This window comes from Mobula hypostoma, chromosome 4, assembly GCF_963921235.1.
Source record: "Mobula hypostoma chromosome 4, sMobHyp1.1, whole genome shotgun sequence".
NCBI lineage: Eukaryota > Metazoa > Chordata > Chondrichthyes > Myliobatiformes > Myliobatidae > Mobula > Mobula hypostoma.
Window position 1 is genome coordinate 73,960,338 of NC_086100.1, and position 22,658 is coordinate 73,982,995.

At 40.1% G+C, this 22,658-nt stretch overlaps 2 protein-coding genes across 10 annotated transcripts in view; one reads left to right on the plus strand and one right to left on the minus strand.

Annotated features, from left to right (window-relative positions):
- LOC134345403 (SLAM family member 5-like) overlaps window positions 1-18,346 on the minus strand; it is a 42,023-nt gene extending 23,677 nt beyond the window's left edge. For 6 of the 7 annotated variants that reach the window (XM_063046018.1, XM_063046015.1, XM_063046014.1 and 3 more), the window contains exons 1-2: window positions 18,262-18,346; window positions 1,555-1,691 (exon numbers count right to left, since the gene is read on the minus strand). The gene's annotated coding sequence lies outside the window, so the exon portion shown is untranslated. Of the gene's footprint in view, window positions 1-1,554; window positions 1,692-12,547; window positions 12,952-18,261 lie in introns of those variants that run through there. The other variant, XM_063046013.1, reaches the window with a different exon arrangement.
- The window catches only part of LOC134345402 (uncharacterized), a 31,524-nt gene continuing 20,876 nt past the window's right edge, over window positions 12,011-22,658 (plus strand). The window contains exons 1-6 of one of the 3 annotated variants that reach the window (XM_063046007.1): window positions 12,011-12,032; window positions 13,616-13,789; window positions 18,315-18,441; window positions 18,718-18,799; window positions 21,031-21,133; window positions 21,335-21,688. In XM_063046007.1, the coding sequence (XP_062902077.1) occupies window positions 18,431-18,441; window positions 18,718-18,799; window positions 21,031-21,133; window positions 21,335-21,688 (550 nt within the window). In that variant the 5' untranslated portion in view covers window positions 12,011-12,032; window positions 13,616-13,789; window positions 18,315-18,430. Of the gene's footprint in view, window positions 12,033-13,615; window positions 13,790-18,314; window positions 18,442-18,535; window positions 18,652-18,717; window positions 18,800-20,019; window positions 20,740-21,030; window positions 21,134-21,334; window positions 21,689-22,658 lie in introns of those variants that run through there. The other 2 variants (XM_063046008.1, XM_063046009.1) reach the window with 2 other exon arrangements.

A 22,658-nucleotide genomic window follows, 5' to 3' on the forward strand; every position in this document is an offset into this window, starting at 1 on the left:
AGTGGAGTGAGTGGAAAACATCAAGTTCCTTGGGGTGCAGATCTCGGACAATCTCACCTGGTCCAGGAACACTACTGGAATTATGAAGCGGGCCCAGTAGAGATTGCACTTTCTGAGGAAGCTTAAACAAGCATCACTCCCACTAACATCTTAACTACATACTACAGAGGCGTGGTTGAGAGTGTGCTGACCTTTTGCATCACAACCTGGTATTCCAGCTGCAGTGCTGTCGACGAAAAGCCTTGCAGGGGGTGGTTAGGGGAGCAGAGAAGGTTATTGGGGTCTCCCTACCTTCTGTTCAAGACCTCTTTCAGAGTCGATGCCTCCAGAAGACACGGTACATCATTAAAGATCCCTCACACCCTCTCCATTAACTGTTTGTTCTTCTGCCATCAGGCAAACGTTACAGGAGCATCAAAACTAAAACGACAAGGCTATTAAACAGCTTCCTCCCACAGGCAGTCAGACTGCTAAATAGCTGCTCTACCTGACTCTGCCTTGGACACTTTTAACTTGCACTGGACACTTATAACTTGATTTTAACTGACATGTGGCTGTTGTGTTTTACTATTTATTGTTATGTTTATTATTTAGTGTTGCGTTTGTTATGTTATGATTGCACTGCTCCTGGGAAACGCTGTCTCATTCTGCCCTGCAGAGCTGATGTACGGTTAGAATGACAATAAAGTTTTTTGAATCTTGAATCTTGAATCTTGAATCTTGAATCTTGAATCTTGAAAAATGTTTGGTGTGCTTGAATGATGGTAGGAGTACCATGATAAGACTATTAAACAACACTGTTTCTGCTATAGACATTACACTGGTATCTGAGGATGCAGCAAGTGTGTGTTACTGGTAAGGATATAATAACACAACTGTGGAGAGTGATAATTTCCCCATTATCTGTAAAATGGGAATAGATGCATATCAGAGCAAAGGATCTCCTGTCCCCAGATAGCATTTTTTAAAAAGGCAAATTAGGATGATTTATGAGAAAGTAGATTTCCTGATCATTTGGTTTTGGAGGATATTAAGTTGAGTCATAATGCCTTGTGCTCTGTACTCAACTCAATAGCTAAGGAAACAATTCCCAGAACTGTGGGAGATAATAAAAGGTGAGCTATTCCCTGGTGGACTGATGAATGTAAAGGAGCTGTGAAGAGGGGACATAAAGCTTTTTGGGAAGCTAGGCATTGTTAATCCTATTCATCTTTCATGCAACATAAAAGACCTCAAGCTATAGTTAGAAAAGTAGTGAGATGGACAAAGAAAGTGTATTGGAGAACATACTACGATAGCGTTGGGAAAGAGATCCAGGCAGGAGAAGTTTGGGGTATGATACAGAAAACTTGATGCATTACCAACTTTATATGTTGGGAGAAGTCTACAGTTACTGACTTTGAAGAAGCAAAATTATTAGCAAAAACTCTCAATCTCTCATGATATCCAAAGTTCCTTGGACCTGTTGATCTTAACTTCCACCTTATGAGAATATCTGACTTTGAACTTTCATTTTACTTTTGAATCACCCCTGCAAGTTCCATATAGACTTACCTGCAAGTTGCTGCACCCTGTCTACTTGCGAGGTCCTGTCTTATCATGTTGAATTTGGTCTCCACACATTTCAGGCCTTTAAGTTTTGATTCCCTTGTTTCATCTGGCTGACCTTGTTGTACCTCAGAGACATTACACTACAAAGTAACAATAAAAATTATATTAAAAAAGAATAATCACATTTTTGAGCAGAAGTAACAATATTATCCTAACAAAAGACATTTAACATTATTGAGCCTACAATTAAAATACCTTATCCTCATCTGTGGAGTCTAGATGTAATACACACCAAAAGCATGGACTACAACCTGCCTCCAGACCTATGCCAATGTTTCTCCATTTTTTGGCAATGAGGTTATGGATCAGGTTGACCTGTTCTTTGACCATTTTCTCCGTAATATATAAGCATCATTTTCAGTAAATGAGGAGATGTTCGAGGTTCTATCACATCTTTGATATTCTGCATTTTAAACAGAAACATTTATAGTCTAATAATTAAAGAAGCTTCAGTAAACTAAAACAGGCTGCATGCAGACACAAAAAAGCAGAAGGTCTAACTGGCTTGAACTGAACAGTATGTATGTAAAACGTATCTCCACATCTCCATCTGTACTGAAAGGGTTCAAGGTGAAAGATCTTCCTAATGTCTCCACAGACACCATTGGTATGCCTATTTATTAATAGGGTTTCAGCAAATGATGTGTGGGGTGATAGATAAACATATTGTACAACAGGAAGTGGCTGGAAACAGATAGCAAAACTCTGGACTCTTATTTTTCTGTTAACTGCAAAGTGACTTGGTTTTAACTATGAGTGCATCAAATCAGCCCATGCAGCAATAAAAGTATGCTAAATAACTAACAAAAGGAACAGAAGAAATGGTGAAAAAACACCTACACTGATTCTAACCACATAGGAGCACAGTGGGTGAGAACATTTTTGGCATAAAAACTTCTCAGTCAGAATTTGAAAACAAACTGCTCATTAATATAGAACAGTACAGCATAGGAACAGGCCTTTATACCAGAAAGTTGTGCCAAGCTAATTAACTTATTAATCAAATGGCTAACTAAACTAATTCTTCTCCCTACACAACCTTTCCATTTCCTGTACATTCATGAGCCTGAGACTCTTCTGAACGCTTTGATTATAGTTGCCTCCACTACTAGCCAGGCAGCATATTCTAGTCATCCACCACTGTAAAAACAAAGTTGTCCCACACTGCTCTGGTAAATTTACCTCCTTTCAGTTTAAACACATGCCTTGGGAAAAGATACAGTCTCTCTACTTTATCTATGCCTCAATCTTATAAGAATTTATCAGATCTCCCCTCAGCCTCCACTGCACCAGAGAAAACAATCTAAGATTGTCCAACCTCTCCTTAGAGCACATGTCCATTAAATCCAGGTAGAATCCTGGTGAACCTCTTCTACAACCTTTCTAGAGCTGCACCATCCTTCCTATAATAGGGCAACCAGAACTGAATGTGATAATCCAAATTTGGCCAAAATGTGTTATATAAAACTGCAACAAAGCTCCCAACCCATGCATTCAATTCCTTGAGAAATGAACAAAGCATGCCTTCTTTACCACCCTATCAACCAGCATAGCTATTTCCAGGGAATTATGGACTTAGACCCCAAGATCTCTCTGCACATCAACACTTAATGGTCTTGCCATTAGCAGTGTCTTGTCTCTTTACATTTGATCTTTTTAAGAGCAATACTTCACATTTGGGTTGCTTGAACTCCATCTCCCATTTCTCTGCCTGTATCTGCAAATGATCTATATCCCACTGTATCCTTTGCCAGTCTTCTATACTATCCACAGCACCAGTCTTCATATCATCTGCAAACTTACTAAACCACCCATCTACATGTTCATCCACATTATATATCACAAGCACTAGAGGTTCCAGTACAGATCCCTGCACAATACTAATTACAGACCTCCAACCAGAATAAGTCCCATTGACCACTACCCTCTGTCTTCTATGAGCTAGCCAAGTCTGAATCCAAAGGCTAATTCATTGCAAATCCCATTCATCTTAATCTTTTGTTGAGCCTCCCATGGGAAACCTTCTCAAATGTTTTTTCAAAATCTATGTAGACAACATCTACAGCTCTATCTTCATCAACTCCTCAGAAATAAACAGTCCAGTTTGTAAGACATGACCTGCCCTCCACAAAGCCATAACAACTGTCCCTAATTTGGCAAGGTTTTCCAATTGTTCAGAACTCCTCTCCCCAAGAATCTTCTCCAATATCTTCTCTATGACTGACTTAACAGTCTAAAGGTTCTATCGTTATCCATAATTACCTTGTTCAACAATGGAACAATATTAACAACTTGCCAGTTTTCCAGGATCTCGATGTCCCTATGTGATATATGAAAATATTTATTTACGCCCTAGCAATTTCACCTCTTTCATGTCTCAACAATCTAGGGTATATCACATCAGGCCCTAGGGATTTACCAATCTTAGTGATCTTAAGAAAAACAATACTATTTCTTTTATCTCCAAATGCTCTAGCAAATTAGCACACTCACACTGGTCTCCCTATCCTCCACATCCTTCTCCTCGGTAAATCCTGATGCAAAGTATTCATTTAGGAACTCATCCACATCATCTGCCTCCAAGACACATTTCCTCCTTTATCTCAAAGTGGTCCTATTCACTCCCTGGTTATCCTTTTGCTCTTGCTGTATAGGATGCCTTGAGATTCTCTTTAATACTATTTGTCAAGGACTTTTATAGCCTCTCCTACTTTCTCTAATTCCCTTCTTGAGTTCTTTTCTGGCTTCTTAATAATCCTCAAGGATCTTTTCTGGCATCTTTATAATCCTCAAGGGCTCTGTTTGATTTTTGCTTGCTAAACCTTACTTTTTTTTTTCCTTTTAAGTAAATTCAGCATCACTCTCAATATCCAAGGTTTCCTTACCATCTTAACTTTGTCCTAACTTCTTACTGGAGTGTACCTTTACTGAACTCTGTGACTTGATGTTTAAACAATTTCCATTTGTCAGATGAGAACTCGTCCAGGAATAATTATTCCAAATTAACTCTCCTTCATTCCTGCCTAATACTTTGGACTTTGAGGTTTATAGAGCATCGGAATTGATTAATAGTTGTTTCATGAGATCCTTAATCATTTACATCTCCTGGATGTAAGTATGTATTTGACTTTCTGAAAAGCATTAGACTTTTTGAAATTATTTGGGGTTGAACTGCAACACTTGCACATTGGTTGGTTTTAGGTCACCAAAGTTCTCCAGGTCTCCCATGACCCTACAGGTCTCCAAGGTTTATTCAATGTTTTCGAATTTCTCTCGAGGTTTCCTGGGTCCCTCTCAACAGTTGGGTGCCAGCCATAGGAAAGTGGGTACTGTAATGAGCTCTTCAGGTCTGTGTGGGGAGCCAGAGAGCATAGGGCAACAAGGTTTTCAGAGCCCTTGAATTGCTTAAAGTTGTTTAATGTGAGCCATTAATCATTTGGATTCCCTTATGCTATTCTCGAGCTACTAGCTCTTTGTAATGCAGTCTCATGGTGCTTTCTGTTTAAAACTGTTAAACTTATTTGGATAGGTTCAGGGATTTTGTGTTACTTGGATTATTTAAGGAGACACCTGATTAGCACTAATTGTGGGGTCCATGCTTTGAGAATGCTACATCTCACTGTGTCACTCAGCCTAGTCACCAATGTTCTGTTGGAGTTCTAATGAATAAGCTTTGGTCACCGTCTCTACATTGGAGTCTGCCTTTCCTCCACACCTAGATTCTGACATTGTGACACCATACCAAATCTGCATTAAACAATCCAAGATTTTGTGACCATTCATTTTTGGATTATCCACCCAAAGCTGAAGAGCTTATGAAAACAAAGTACATTAAGGTCTTCTTTATACTTTCTGGGATTCTATTCACAGTTTCCTTCTATGTTAACCAGGTATCCATCCACATACTTAGAAACTTTACCACTGACTCTGGTTTAAGCGATTTGCCATATAACTTGAGATCAATTGTGGGTATAATGTTCCTTTTTTAAAAAAAAACTTTAATTGTTGCAACAGAAAACTTAAATGCTCACTGATGTCCCCGTTCCTCTACTTCATTAACAGCCGCCTGCATTTTCCAAACAAAATAATTTATTTTCCTGTCTCTCTTCAACACTGCACCATCATCAGCATATAACAATTTGCAAAACATCTGAACCAACATTTAGGAAAATATCATTCATCATAATATTAAAAAGGTGTGGTCTACACACTCTCCCCTGTGGAGTCCCACTCTCTGCCTCATACTCCTTAGAGAATGTTGTTCCCACATAACTTGTATCTTTCGATCACATAAAAATATCTAGAATCAAATTGAACATCCTACCACCTATTCCCATCTTTTCCAGTTCATGCAGCAACCCTCATGTCCATAACACATCATAAGCTTTCTCTACATAAAAAACTGCTACCACTTATTCTTTATTAACCTGGGTCTCATGAATATCAGATTCAAAACCTAACGCTGAGTCCATGGTCATTCTCCCTTTATGAAATCCAGATTGGTGAACAGCTAATTACGCACTACATTCTACAAAATACAAAAGCCTTGCTGTAACTATTCATTCCATTACCTTAGGTACATGTGAAGTTAGCAAAATAGGTCTATAACTGGAGTGTTCGGATTGATCCTTACCAGGTTTCAACACAGGGATAACAACCGCTAATTTCCATGAACCAGGAACCCATAATGTATCAAAGAATTTCAAAACCACATGAGTTTTGAATCCAATAATCATATAAACATATTATAACAAATATCAACTTTCCCAGGTGACGTCTGACCAACACCATTAATAGTCCTTTTAAGTTCAGATGATGTAAATATGACATCGAAGCAGGAACTGGAACATTCTCTTTTTCTCAGAATTCTCAGGATTGCATTCCAAAACTGTTACTCTGTAAGACCTCTATTCTTTTCTCAAATTGACTGAACTATGTACATTGACATTTTTTGCTAATAATTCTGCTTTTTCAGAGTCAGTAACTGCAATCTTCACTCCACCATATAAAGTTGGTATTGCATCAAGTTTTCCAAATCCCCCCAATTTTCTGTATCAAACCCCAAACTTCCCCTGCCTGGATCTCCTTCCCAATGCTATCATAACAAGTTCTCCAATACATTTCCTTTGTCCATCTCACTATTTTACTAACTATAGCTTGAGATCTTTAATGTTGTATGAAAGATGACTAGGAGTATCAGTGCCTAGCTTTCCAAAAAGCTTTATGCCCCTCCTTCATGGCCCCTTTACATTCATCAATCCACTGGGGAACAACTCTCCTCCAAAACCAAATGATCAGAAAATCTATGTTCTCATAAATCATCCCAATTCACCTTTTTCAAAATTCCATCTGGGGACAGGAGATCCTTTACTCTGATATGCATCGATTCCCAATTTACAGATAATTGGGAAATTATCACTCTCCGCATTTGTGTAATTATATCCTTTACAGTTACACATACTTGCTACATCCTCAGATACCAGAGTAAAGTCTATAGCAGAAGCAGTGTTGTTTAATAGATTTTTCCTTATGCTCCTACCATCATCCAAGCTCACCAAAGATTTTTCTTCTGGATAGTCTTCCACCATGGTCCCATTCACACTTGTGTCATTACAAAACCCACATTGTACAATAAGCATTAAAATTCCCATACCATATAACCTTATTTTTCCCATTTCCACACACACTCTTCAATATATTAGGTGTTAATCTTTCATAGTTGTCATACACATTTATTTTCTATACTTTACTATTCTTTCCCCAAAGTTCAATCACAATTGAAGAATGATTTTAGGGAGAGATTTTAGGTAGAAAGTTGAAAGCAGGACCTTCAGAGTAGTAATCTCTGGATTGTGGCCTTTTCTTAGATCTATAGTACCTGGAGAAAACTCACATTGTCTCAAAGAAAATGCAATCACCATGCAGAGTTCAGGATCATACACAGCTCACTGGAGCTGGGAGGCAACAGCACTACAGCTTGGGTCACCGGGCCTCCCATTATCTAATTTGCCCATCATATTTCATGCATGCACGAACACTATCAAAATGTCACCTCCGAATTGTTCCATAACAGAAATGAAATCAACATGCCACAATTTATTACCTGTGTTATTTACTCATAGTTCAACAAGGAGTACACAACATAAGCAGGGCGAAAAGCATTATCAAGGACGCATCTCACCCTAACCATGGACTTTTTACTCTCCTCCCATCCAGTAGGCGCTACAGGACCCTCCATTTCCGCACCAGCAGGCACAGGAAGAGCTTCCTCCCTGAAGCTGTGACCCTGCTGAACCTCACATCACAGCGCTAGGCAGTATTGCACCCATATTGTACTGTCTCAGGACTTTTACATTTGTGTGCTGTAGCACTTACTTTTTATTCACAGTTATTTTGTTAACAAGACTATTCTTTGCATTTCTGGACAGATGCTTACTGCATTTCTTTGGCTTTGTATCTGTACTTGGCACTATGACAATAAGGTGGAATCTAATCTAATCTAAAAGCTGCATGGTGTCAAGTGCTTCTTTCAAGATATCAGTTTATTCATTTGTGGCTCTTGAAACAGATCATGTTTCTGTGAAATGATTACTGTGCATCACAGATCTCTTGTTTTATTTGCCCAGCACCTTCACAGATGTGGCAAATGATTGGAATTAGGTATATCCATTCAACACAATGAACCCTCTGCATTGGTCAGGCATTGTGGTCTTTCCAGGTGACCATTGAACAATTATTACCCTGCCTTCACTACCATCACCACCCAGCACAATCCAGCCATTCCCATCATCACCCAAGTCAATAATTGCTTCAGACTGCGATCACTGATCACTGAGTGATTAGAGTGATTACTGCAAGAGCACTGACCCATTTTCCATTGGTTAATGAGAGAATGCTATTGATGTTGCCTATTGAGTACGAGTCTGTGCTGGGGAAAGGCTCAGCTTTGGTTTTAATATTTCTTAAAAGCAGCAAACACAAAAATTATTTTTTAACACCATAAGACCATAAGATGTAGGAGCAGACCTAGGCCATTTGGCCCATCGAGTCTGTTCCACCATTTCATCATGGCAGATCAATTTTTCCTCTCTGCCCCAATCTCCGGCCTTCCCCTTGTATCCCTTCATGCCCTGACCGATCAAGAATCTATCAAGCTCTGCCTTAAATATACCCAATGGCTTTCCTCCACAGCCACCTGTGGTAACAAATACCACAGATGCACCATTCTCTGGCTAAAGAAATTACTCCTCCAATTTCACAAATGTTTGGGTGATTTCTGATTTAGTGCTTGAGCAATATAGACTGCTCATCTAATGCACAAATTAAGAATGAACTCTAAATTCTAGGACTTACAGTGATTCAAATTCAAAAGATTCTGAGACACTTGGCCACATCCTGACAAAGGCAACATAATTGCAAATTCTTTTTACGAAAATCATTCAAGAGTAATTGGATGCCACACTGCTGAGTGGCTGAACTAAATTGTGGCCTTGGAGAAGCAAAAACCACAGTCCATGATTATTCCTGGCACATATGTGCAGGTGTGACATGGTAGCTATGGAGACTGCAGACATATGCGGCGATGTCAAACAGCAAAAAACGCTTACTTATTTCAAATTCTATTAAGAGTCAGTGGTGTCACCCGCAAGACTGTCATTTCTTGCCATTATCTTTGACAAGTTGATTGTGAACCTTGTTCATGATCCACTGAACTCCATATGGTGAATTCATTCAGACAGAGATGCCAGTAAATGATAAAGGAACATTTCCAAGTCTGGATTATATGTGACCAGGAAATGAAACTGGAGGTTCCTGCTTCCTTTGAACTGATCAGTTGGAGAGTTAGAGTTTTGAGAAGCGCTGCTACAGTCATAACTTAGTAATTACACTGCATTTTATAGGTGGTCTTGAGTGTAGGAATACTGCACAACAGACTGTCAGTGCCCACTTAGATGGCTGGCCCTCAAGTGTTGAGGGACAGAGTTTGTGCATTCCTGCTTTAGAGAGAAATACAAAACTTACTTTATAGACAATTAACAATGCAATCTTTCAGAGTTTTTGTGAGCCTCATATTCGTGAGGCAGTGTCTGCCGTGTGCACCACCTGCAAAATGCAATTTCATTGCCTGTTCAAAGGAGCTGAGTACACATTGAAAACGTCTTAGACTACAGCAACATCACAGTCATAGAACTGAAGAAATACTCTAGATCTAACTGTAACTCTGGATAATCTGGTCAAGTGTCATTAAAATAATGACAACCACCCATCAAATTGAGAAGTTTCTCTAGAATCCCCTGTTCGCAAAATGAAAAATAAATCCACTTCACCCAAATAGCTTCTACTTTAATATCAAAGGAGTAAACCAAATAGACCATCAATTGCATCATGACTTGGATGTCTATTACCCATTATTGAATTTGCATTCTGTAAGGATATTATGCCTAGTGTTTAGACCATGAGATATCAGAGTAGAATTACACTATTTGGTCCACCAAGTATTGCTGCCATTTCATCATGGCTGATCAATTCCCCTCTGAACCCCAAACTCCTGCCTACTACCCATATCCCATCATGCCCTGACCAATCAAGACCCTATCAACCTCTGCCCCAAACATACCCAACGATTTGGCCTTCAAAGCCGCCTGTGGCAACAAATTCCAGAGATTCACCACTCTCTGGCTGAAGAAATTCCCCCTCATCTCCATTCTAAATGGACATCACTCTATTTTGAGAATGCGTCCTCTAATCTTGAACTTCCCCACCATAGGAAACATCCTCTCCATACCTAATCTATCTAGGCCTTTCAACATTCAACAAGGTTCAATGAGATACCCCCCTTCATTCTTCTGAATTCCAGTGAGTACAGGCCCAGAGCTCATATAAACGGCCTTTCAATCCTGGAATGATTTTTGTGAACCTTCTTTGTACTCTCTCTAATGTCAGCACATCCTTTTTAAGATAAGGGGCCCAGAAGTGCTCAGAATACTCCAAGTGAGGCCTCACATTGCTTTATGAAGCCACTACAACACATCCTTGCTTTTATATTCTAGTCCTCTCAAAATGTGCTAATGTCACATTTGCCTACCTCACCACTGACTCAGTCTGCAAATGAACCTTTAGAGAATTCTGCACAAGGGCTCCCAAGTCCCTCTGCACCTCAGATTTTTGCATTTTCTCTTCATTTACAGAATTGTCTATGCTTTTATTTCTTCTCCCAAAGTGCATGACCATACACTTCCCGATACTATATTCCATTGCTATTACTTTGCCCATTCTCCTAATATGTCTGTCCTTCTGAAGCCTCTCAGCTTCCTCAACGCTACCATCCCCTCACCTATCTTTGTTTGATCCACAAACTTGGCAATAAAGCTATCAATTCCTTCATCCAAATCATTGGTCACAATTCAAGAGGGAATTATACAGATGAGACTGGAGTCACTGCCCTGAGCATCGAGGTAAAAACCTGAAAGTCATAGTTAGGTGCAGCAGCTTAAAAGTGATAATTATAATGAGAGTGACATGGAAAAATGAACCATGAGCAGCTTCTGGTCATCAGTGTTATTGCAGTCCCAGAAGTCACTATACATACTTGAGTCTAAATTTATGGTACTTTTACTCTCCTCTATGCTCTCCTTATTCAATACAAAACATGAACAGGTCATCTGCCTCCAAACATGAACCAAAGTACCTCTGTAAATAGGGATGAGGTTATGGGATCAAGCTGAGCCTCTCCTTGCCCATTTCTCTATAGGAGCAGTAGATCCAGCACATAAGCTTAAGTCAGGGGAAATTTTAGGGACTCCCTTTCCAGATGATATTGATTGAAATAAAATTTCACCCCAACTCCACAATTCACCCAAGACTTAATATTACAAGGCTACTGACATCCTGCAATTTTTATTTTAAACAGAAGTAACTGATGTATAATAATAACAGAAGTATGCATTTCATTAAAAAGCATGCATTGATACCAGGTTTGCATATATCCAAACAAATTGGATAAGACAGCACTCATATTGGCCTATATTTGAAAAATTATTTATCATTTGTACACAAGTATATATTTTATTTTTATTAAAAGAATGGAAAGCAAAAGGCCCTCCTATACGTAGTCTCCACGACGAGAATCGATGTCAGTCAATGTGAGACCATTTCAAATGTTGAATGGAAAAAGTGTAGAAAGACAAGTTCTTTCTGACAGAATAGAACAGGAAGTGGCTGAAAATACAGATGATATCTCTTAACAAAAATACTGGGCTCTAAGTATTCTGTTGTCCAGTGTGGAAAGGTTGGTTTTGGTATAATGTGAACATCATAACAGCCCACCCAACAAAAAAAAGCTAGCTTGAATGAGCAACAGAGAAATTAAAGAAATAAAAAACGTCTTTTTTCATGCAGATGGAGAAAGTCCCAGCTTCAAGGTTGGTGAAATTGCATTGTATGATGTGGATATATTTCATGCATAATTTAAAAACAATCATAATATAATTAATTATATAATTAAATTGAACATAGCTAATAAGTTGATTTAAAAATGCTGATTGAAACAAATGTTTGGGAGGATCACATAGATTGGAATAAGGGATGTGAAGTACCAATTAGTTTGTTCTCCCTGAAATCTACACCAAGAAAACACAGATCAATTCTGATGTCCCAGGACTCATTCTCCCAGGCTGAATCAAATTTATACTTCACTTAAATGTTTGTAAGAATCTGTTCAATTGCTTTACTAGATGTGACCCCGAGGTGAACATCGCAATCCTATGACTATACCCTTGAGTTAGGGAAGATCTTAAACAAATTACTTACATCATGACTAAAACTAATGCATGAAATAGATTGCTGACCTTTCACGGTTGGTCTTTTATGGGATCTAATAACATTATTAGATATAAAATCAATGCATCTTGTATGAAGACAAGGATTCAAAGCATACCTTTCCCGCTCCTGACCTCACTCTGGAAAGTATCTCATGCTTATATTCTTCAGAACTTGACGCCTGAGAACTTCCAGCTAAAGAGGAAACAATTTGCAAAGCTGGTGTTACGAGAATACACATAAAATTAAGATGTTTGCTGGCCTGGGCTAGCATCAGTGGCATCAGCAGTTGGTCTGCCACCTGCCCTCAGGGGAAGGAGAGATAAGGAACAATGGAGCAGCGTCTGGAGATGTGTAATGAAGGGATGTGGGAGAGAGAGCTGTCTGGAGCGGCTCCCCCCCTTGAACCCTGAACTGTTTGAAGTGATGGACAGGCGATACCCCAGCAGGGGGATAAAAAGGGACAGGTTCGCTAAGACAGACACACACGCCACCCGAGGTAACGAGACCCTGGAAGCGGTGCGCCTCTCACGAGTGGGTGAGAAGTGTCAGACAACGACAAGGGTGGAAAGGTACGATCAGCGGGAACCCGGTGTGTGTCCGCCCTTGCCTGGGTGCCGGGTTCACTGCAGAGGATCGACCGCATCTGGAGGAGGGGTCACAGTCGGTGACCTCAGGTGACATCACCAAGGACCCGCCCAAATGCTGTTTGTGAGCAATCTCGCTGGTCTGTGAGTGAAGCCGTTCTGAATGATCAGTTGTTCCTATTCTATCTCTCTCTTCCCCCACGTTGTCCACCGCCATGGCAACGATTACTGCGAACTGAACTACTAACTGGACTGAACTTTGAGTCATTTTGAAATTGGTCATTTACCCCTAGACAACGATAGAGCTTGATTGATGCTGTTATCTTAATTCTGTGCACATGTGCGTTTATCATCGCTGAACTGTTGCATTTATTATCCTTTCGATTACTGTGTTGCTTGTTTCTTTAATAAAACTTTCTTAGTTCTAGTACTCCAGACTCCAACTGAGTGATCCATTTCTGCTGGTTTGGCAACCCAGTTACGGGGTACGTAACACTGGAAGTAAAAGATTATCTGAGCGGGTCCGAGTGCCGCTCATTGGTTTAGTAAAGAGCAATTTCTGTATAACCTTCAGGTCAGTGTCTCGTACTGTTTTCCAGTATCCGCATATCGGAATCACCATAGGACAGCGTAAGTGTAATCACTCAACATTCAACACACATCACACCCCCGAGTCCACCGATTATTTTATTGTTACCGATGCTGGCGAAATGTAGACTTGTTTAGCAGAAGTTGGACATTTTATTTGCAAGTTGAAACTTTAAAGAGAGAAGGTGGGTGAACTTACTTTGGTCCAGAATTTACAATAAGCTAAATGCGTTTCTGAAATAATTAGATAGCACGAAGAATATTAAAACAAAGCTGAAACGTCGGGTTTTTGTTCAGAAGGTGGTCAAATCTATCTCCGCTTTCCTGTCAAAGATGATATTTTACTCCTTATATTGCCTGGACTGAAAAATAAGTTTGCTAATAATAAGTCTCGACCAGACTTTAAAGAAAGACGTGTAATCTCAAATGAGCTCTATTCACTACATCGCTTAACTTCTCTCTCTTGAACGCGATGAATCTGAGTTTGTACTTAAAACCAATAAATATTTGCATTATATGTTTACCAGGTACGTTCACTGCAGTTGAAGGACATTGAAACCAACTGGTCGAATAGTAAGAAACTGACCTGTTCAAATTTGGAGACCGAATACAGTCGTGCGACCTACGCAGATCTCCAGTTATATAATGCATGTTGTTAAGTGACCGCTGTACCCATCCTATAGAATTAAATTCGCTGCAAAGCTCCTGTCTGTGGGAACTAGCGGTTCTACTTTCATGCGGCACTGACACAGTTTCACCAATTGTTGCTGAGCAGAATTGTGATATTTATCGATCTAGAACCTAATAGGTGAAGCTCCTCGGGGACCACGGTAAAGAAAAGCTCGAGTTTTTATTAGGGAATGGGGGGGGGGGTTCAAAATGACCTGAGTTTTACGGCTGGTTGACGTGTAAAATATATACAGTGCGCTCCATGGTGGTACATGTTTCCTTCTCTGTCTCAATCCAGGTTCCCATTTTAAAGAATTATTTCCTTTACAAAGTAGCTTAGCAAAATTATCTGTAACTTTTTAATTTTTACTCCTTAAATAAAGCTTATTTCAATGCAGGAAAACACCACAGCTGAGCAATATAATGTTTTGGCAATTGCATTCTTGATGATGAGAGATAAGGGCGAGTTGTCCGTGAGTTCAAGATGAATAAGGATGTATCCAGATCCAACATTGCACAAGGAGCCAATTGGATGTTCACACCCCTCGTGCGTGTTGTAATTGAATCCTGTTATTGGTATTCTTTAGACAGGTTTTCTGTATATAATACTATACTGATTCAAATTCAAAAGACTCTGAGACACTTGGTGACATCCAAACAGATGCAACATAATTGCAAGAACTTTTATGAAAATCATTCAAGTGTAATTGGCTGCCAGACTGCTGAGTGGGTGAGCTAAATTTTGAGCTTGGAGAAGCACAATGACAGCCCCAGATCGTTCCTGGCTCATTTGTGCAGGTGTGACATGGTAGCAATGGAGACTGCAGAAATATGCAGTGACGTCAAACAGCAGAAAGCGCTTGCTTATTTGAAATTCTATTATGGGTTGGCGGTGTCACGTACAAGACTGGCATTTATTGCCATTATCTTTGACATGTCTTGTGAACGCTGTTTTTGAAGTCCATATCGTCAGTGCATTCAGACAGAAATGCCAATATATAATAAAGGAACCTTAATGTTTCTAAGGCTGCATTGGAAATGAAACTGGAGGTTCCTGCTTCCTTTGAACTTATCAGTTGTTGAGTTAGAGTTTTGAGAGGTGCTGCTACAGTCATAACCAATTGCTCTGCATTTTATTAGTGGTCTTGAGTGTAGGAATACTACAAAACAGACTGTCACTGCCCATTTAGATGGCTACTGCTCAAGTGTTGAGGGACAGGGTTTGTGCATTCCTGCTTTAGAGAGAAATACAAAACTTCCTTTATAGACAATTATCAATGCAAACTTTTGTGAGCCTCATATATGTGAGGCAGTGTCTACAGTGTGCACCAGCTGCAAAATGCAATCTCATTGCCTGTTTACAGGAGCTGAGTGCACATTGAACTAACTGTAGCTCTGGATAATCTAGTCAGTTGTCTTTAAAATGGGAACCACCCCAAAAAATTGAGAAGTTTCTCTAGAATTCCCCTATCCACAACATGTAAAATAAATCTAATGCATCCAAACAGCTTCTACTCAAATATCATAGAAATAATTCAAGTAGACAATCAATTGTGTGGTTACTTAGATGTGATAGTGCCCATTGATGCACTTGCATTCTGTCAGGACATTAGGCCTATTCTTTAGGCCATGAGATATCAGAACAGAATTAGACCATTTCGTCTATCAAGTGTTGTCCACCATTTCATCATGGCTGATTGATTCCCCTCTCAAACCCAATCTCCTGCCTTCTCCCCATATCCCATCATACCCCAACTAATCAAGAGCCTATCAACCTCTGCCTTAAAAATACCAAATGATTTGGCCTCCACAACCACCTGTGGCAATAGATTCATCACTCTCTGACTAAAGAAATTCCTCCTCATCTCCATTCTAAATGGACATCCCTCAATTCTGAGGATGTGTTCTCTGGTCCTGAACTTCCCACCATTCTTGGAATCATCTTGGTGAACCTTTGTTGAACTCTGTCCAATGTCAGCACATCTTTTCTGAGATAAGGGGCCCAGAAACGCTCAGCATACTCCAAGTGAGGACTCACAGTGCATTACACAATCTCAACAATACATTCTTGCTTTTATATTCTAGTCCTCTCAAAATGAATGCTAACATCGTACTTGCCTTCCTCACCTCTGACTCAACCTGCAAATTAAGCTGCATGAGGACACCCGTGTTCCTCTGCACCTCAGATTTCTGAATTTTCTCTCCATTTAGAAAGTTGTCTATGCTTTTATTTCTTCTACCAAAGTGCATGACCATACACTCCTAACACTGAATTCCATTGTCATTTCTTTGCCCATTTTCCTAATCTGTCGAAGTCCTTCTGAAGCATCTCTGCTTCCTCAAAACTACCAACCCCTCCACCTATCTTTGTATCATCCACAAACTTAGCAACAAAGCTATCAATTCCATCATGCAAATCATTGGTCCTAATTCAAAAGAGAATTATACAGCTAAGACTGGATTGACTGCCCTGAGTATCAAGGTAAAAACATGAAAGTTATAGATAGGTGCAGGAGCTTAAACACGGTAATTATAGTAAGAGTTACATAGAAAAATGAACCATTAGCAGCTTCTGGTCATCAGTGTTATTGCAGTCCAGGAAGCTACTTTACATTGTTTAGTCTCAATTTAAAGTAAGTTTATCCTCCTCTATGCTCTCCTTATTCAATACAAAACATGAACAGGTCATCGGCCTCCAGACATAAACCAAAGCATCTCTGTAAATAGGGAAGAGGTTATGAGATCAAGCTGAGCCTCTCCTTGCCCATTTCTCTATAGGAGCATCAGTTCCAAAATATATAAGCTTAAGTCATTCGAAATTTCAGGTATTCCCTTTCCAGATGGTATTGATTTAATTCATCTTTCACAACAACTCCACAATTCACATTGGACTTAGCAATATTACAAGAGTACTGACATTCTGCGGTTTCAATCTTAAACAGAAATAACTAACGTATAATAATAACAGAAGTATGCATTTCATTAAAAAGCATACATTTACAACCAGTGTGCATATATTCATACAAATTGGATAAGAGTTCACACATATTGGCCTATATTTTTTTTAAAAATATTTATAGTTGTATACAAGTATATATTTCATTTTTATTAAAAGAATGGAAAGCAAAAGGCCCTCCTACACATAGTCTCCACAACCAGAATCAATGCCAACCAATATGAGACCTTTTCAAATTGCTGAATGGAAAATGTGTAGAAAGACAAGTTCCTTCTGACAGAATAGAACAGGAAGTGGCTGAAAATACAGATGGTATCTCTAAACAAGAATGCTGGGCTCTAAGTATTCTGTTGTCCAGTGTGGAAAGATTGGTTTTAGTATTATGTGAACATCAAAACAGCCCACCCAAGAATAAAACGAACTTGAATAAGTAACAGAGAAATTAAATAAATAAAAAAATTTCATTTGTCATGCCGATGGAGAAAATTCAAGCTACAAACTGGGTGAAATTGCATTGTATGGTGTGGATATTTTCCATATGTAATTTTAAAACAATCTGATAATTAAATTGATTGCATGAGTAATAGCTAATTAGTTGATTTAAAAATGCCGCTTGAAACAAATGGATGAGAAGATCTCATAGACTGGAGTAAGGGATGTGAAATACCAATTAGTTTGTTTCCTTCAAATCTCCACCAAAAACACAGGAAGCGGTTCTGATGTCCCAGGACTCTTTCTCTCAGGCTGTAATGAATTCAGCCTTCAATGAAATGCATGTAGGAATCTGCTCAATTGCTGTACTAGATATGACCCTGAGGTCATCTCCTTACTCAAAGGATGGGCCAAACATCGCAATCCTATGGCTATAGCTTTGAGTTAGGGAAGTTCTTAAATCAATTACTTACACCATGACTAAAACTAATGCATGAAATAGATTGCTGACCTTTCATGGTTGGTCTTTTATGTGATCTAATAATATTACCAGATACAAAATCAATGCATCTTACATGAAGTCAAAGATTCAAAGCATACCTTTCCTGCTCCTGACCTCACTTTGGAAATCATCTCATTCTTATATTCTCCAGAACTTGACGCCTGAGAACTTCCAGCTAAAGAGGAAACAATTTGCAAAGCTGGGCGTAAAAGTTTATCTGAGCGGGGCCGAGTGCCGTTCATTGGTTTAGTAAAGAGCAGTTTCTGTATGACTTTCAGGTCAGTGTCACGTACTGTTTTCCAGTAACCGCATCTCGGAATCACCATAGGACAGCGTAAGTGTAACCACTCAACATTCAACACACATCACACCCCCGAGTCCACCGATTATTTTAACGTTACCGACGCTGGCGAAATGCAGAACAAAAATGAACTCGGTTAACGGAAGTTGGACATTTTATTTGCAAGTTGAAACATTGAAAACAGAAGGTGGGTGAACATACTTTGCCCCCGAATTTACAATGAGCTGATAACATTTCTAAAATAATTACATAGAATGAAGAATATTAAAACAAAGCAGAAACTACGGGATTTCGTTGAGAAGGTGGTCAAATCTATCTCCGCTTTCCTGACAAAGGTGATTTTTTGTTCCTTATATTGTCTGGACTGAAAAACTAGTTTGCTAATAATATTTCTCGACCAGAGTTTATAGAAAGACTTGCAGTCTTAAATGAAAGCTGTTCACTATATCGCTTTAATTTTCTCTCTTGAACGCGGTGAACCGGAGTTTGTACTTAAACCAATAAATATTTGCATTAAATGGTTACCAGGTACATTCAGTGCGGTTGAAGGACATTGAAACTAACTGGACGAGTAATTAGGAACTGACCTGTTGAAATGTGTCAGAGAACAGATTCAGTATTGCGGCCTACGCAATCCAGGTTCCCATTGGAGAGAATTATTTATTATACAAAGTGGGTTAGTGAAATGATCTGTATCTTTAAAATTTTACTCCTTCAATAAATAAAACACATTTCAATGCAGGAAAACACCACAATATAGTGTTTTTTTTTGCAATTGCATTCTTGATAATGAGACGATAAGGCGAGTTGTCCATGAGTTCAAGATGAATAAAGGATGTATCCAGATCCACCATCGGTCAAGGAGCTAATTGAATGTTCACAACCTTCGTGCGTGTTGCAATTGAATCTTGTTGTTATTGGTATTCTTTGCTGGGACAATTTAACTCAACTGGTGGAAGTTTCCTGCGGCAAAAGGCTCACAACCACCGACAATTTTCTTTTCTAGTCCCTCATCCACAAATTCACTCTTTGCTTGGAGTAATCTCATCAGTGGTATTCTTTATTTTAATTTATGCGAGACATGTTAACATTTGAAATAACAGAAATGACAATTATTGTTCCTTCCCGCTGCGGGGGTTGCTCGAATATCTAAATATTTCATACAAATTGTGGTCTTTATATTCGAGTATGAACAAACTAAATGAGAGGGAAGATTGTTTTCCAACCCACCCACTCCCCTTAAAAATATATCTTCCGATTTAGAATCACGACCACCGTGATACGTGCCGAGTGATGGAGCGTTTAGTGAACGCGGGTCATTTTCCGCAATGGACATCAGTATCTGACGCTTAGCCTACATCAGATCCCTCGCTTGGGCTCTTCAGTTCATCCCGTCATGTGAAACGGGAAACGGTGGAAATTTATGGATGTAATGTTAAATAAGTCTCCCAGAAAATGCGGATGAGAACAGTAAATGGTGATTAAAATGTTCTATTTCTTTGCTTACAGTATGCAAAGCAAAATAATGTTGCTCTCATTAATTTTACTGGTCACCGTTTACATTTTTATACGGAGGAGATAAAATTCGATTTTAAAAATCGAATACATAGTGCGGATGCTTACCAATAAATATATTAATTAAAATAATAAACTTTTAAACTATTTAATATATACCCTAAATTGGAACTTTCTGTTGCTTGTATTTTGTAGAAAGCTTTTCTGGTTGTACAGTAACGTGTTGCTCTCAAAGTTGGAAGTGACTCTTTCCTGACCGCAGTCGGTCTGTGCGTGTGTTAATAGGGGAGAGGAGGATAAGAGTCGGGACCTGCCCCAGAGCGAACATGTCTGTCCAAGCTCGAGGCCACTTGTCTTCCTCTGTAAGGCAGTGTCTGCTGTAAGGTCCCTCTGGTCTCAACCACAGGTCTCTCCAAATACCTCACCTTAATGCTCCGCGCAATCTTTCCGAAACTTAACCAATCCGACTTGTGCTCGTCTAGCCTCTGATTCATTCCCTATCCAAGACTAAAGAATAAACGCACCTGTAAGGTGCAGTTCTGTAATAGGTTGCTTGGCCAATTCAAAAGGAAGCTGTCAAACACCCCAGTAATAATCACATTTGACCAGATGTCACAGTGATAGTGACAGCGAAGCTAAGGAGAGTCGCCGTTAGGAGAGAGCTAATGGTGAATGGGCTTCAAATGAACGTCCGCTGCTGTTCACTGTTAGCGGTGTCACAACTTGGTGTCCAGTTCCCCATGGAAATGTTTTGAATGAGGTGAAGTGGCTGCATTTTCACGGGAGAGATGAACAAAACACATACTGAAAGTCAGTCCATACGCTGTAGTGTTTTTGAAAGTGACAGTGGATTTACTGGTGATTGTGATTAATTAAAGCTCTTCTTCTCCAACTGTTTTTAACCTCAATAATGTGTGTTGTAACTCTTGCTGTTCAACAGTGCCTCGCAGTTTGTAAATGAAATGTTTTGAAACACGGTGCTCCAATATGAAGAATTTCAGATGCCCGCCAATGGAGGCTTATTTTTAAACTGTTTTATCTTGTCCTACAGATTGTTTTATTTTCACGATGCCAACACAAGCATAGAAAAGAAGTGGCCCCACACTATAAAGTTATTTGGTTCTTCGTTGTGAAGATGTTTGCAGTGCTCTCAGGTAATACACTAATCTAAGCTAACCGGTATTCAGATAAACGACAACTTAGTGTGTTTATACAGAACTAATTAATTGGATTTCTTCGGTGTGAAGGTGTGTACCATAATTTCTGGAAATAACGTTTTGGGATTTATTAAGCTAACTATTGTTCAGAAATATTAACATTCATCATTTTAATATAAATGCACTGTCCCATTCCAGCGCTCCGTTTTCTCACACTCTGTGGCTCAGAAATCTCAGCCCAACGCGATACAACCATTGATGCCATCGTTGGACAAGATGTTCATTTCCCTGTGGAGACTCAGTGCGAAGATCAATTTCTGGTAACATTTCAGTTACTTTCCCCGGTTGATGCAGTTCTTGCCTCGCGGGGAATGAACTTGTCTGGGACACAGCACCCGCTGTACAAGGACAGACTGTACTGGAGCGCGAATGGTTCCCCGGTGCTGTCCAAAGTGCGGGTTAATGACAGGAAACGATACGATACCCAGATCGACTGCTACCACGAGTCCTCAATGACCACAGCGAAACAGATCTACGACTTGCGCGTGTTCGGTGAGTAACTGATAGTGTGGGAGTGGTGTGATTTACTGGTAAACTAGGATTCGTGGAGAGTATCAGGAGACCGAGAGAAGCCTGGTGCGGGGGGTGATCCAGGTTCGGGTCGGAATGCAGCAGCGCGCCAGGCTGCGGCATACGGGCGGCACTAGCTGCCGGGTAGAGGTTGGCTTGGCCCCGGCAAAGGGTGTAGGGGTAATGCTAAAACATGTTCCAGGGACTGGGTTTGTAGCTTCGGTTCAAAGTACCCGGAGCCAAGGACAGTCCGGGACTAACGCGAGAAATGCAGGGTTGAGGACAGTGGAATGACGGGGTCGCAGAGGGAAGGAAGGGGAACAGAGTGAGGTGCTAGGGAAGAAAGAGCGGTGGGACGAAGGGGTGGAGACGGGTGGCAGAGAGGTGGGTGGGGAGGGAGCGGATGGAGTTGTGCAGAAAGGAAAGGAAAGCCAGCTTGGGGAATAGCCGGGAGGGGTGTGGGGAGTTGGAGACCTTGGGGAGAGTATAAGAGCAGTGGTGAGGATACCAGGTGGGACTGGAGAGAGTAAAGGGCGATGGGCTGCTGAAGGACGGAGAATGGGACGGTAAATCGAGGTATGAGGAGAACAGTGGTGAGAAGAACAAGGGCTGGCCGAAGGGGTTACGGAGAGGGTCGAGGGTGAATTAGGGGATGTGGAGACGTGACAACCGAATGTCAGCAGCTTCCAGCACGGCGGAGCAGAAGATATCTGTGTGTGAATTATATTAACGTAGATGGTCACTGCAGAGCAGATGTCACACGGGATTGACGGAGTAAATGCCTAGTCCTTGGCCACTGGGTCCAAACCAGATGGAGTCTGTCATCTTCCCACTGACATTCTCAACTAACTGCACCTTCCCTCCCTCGGTCTCAACACGAACCGTTGACTGCTTAATCCCTTCCACAGATGTTGCCTGACTTGCTGAGCGCATTCAGCATTCACTTTACCTA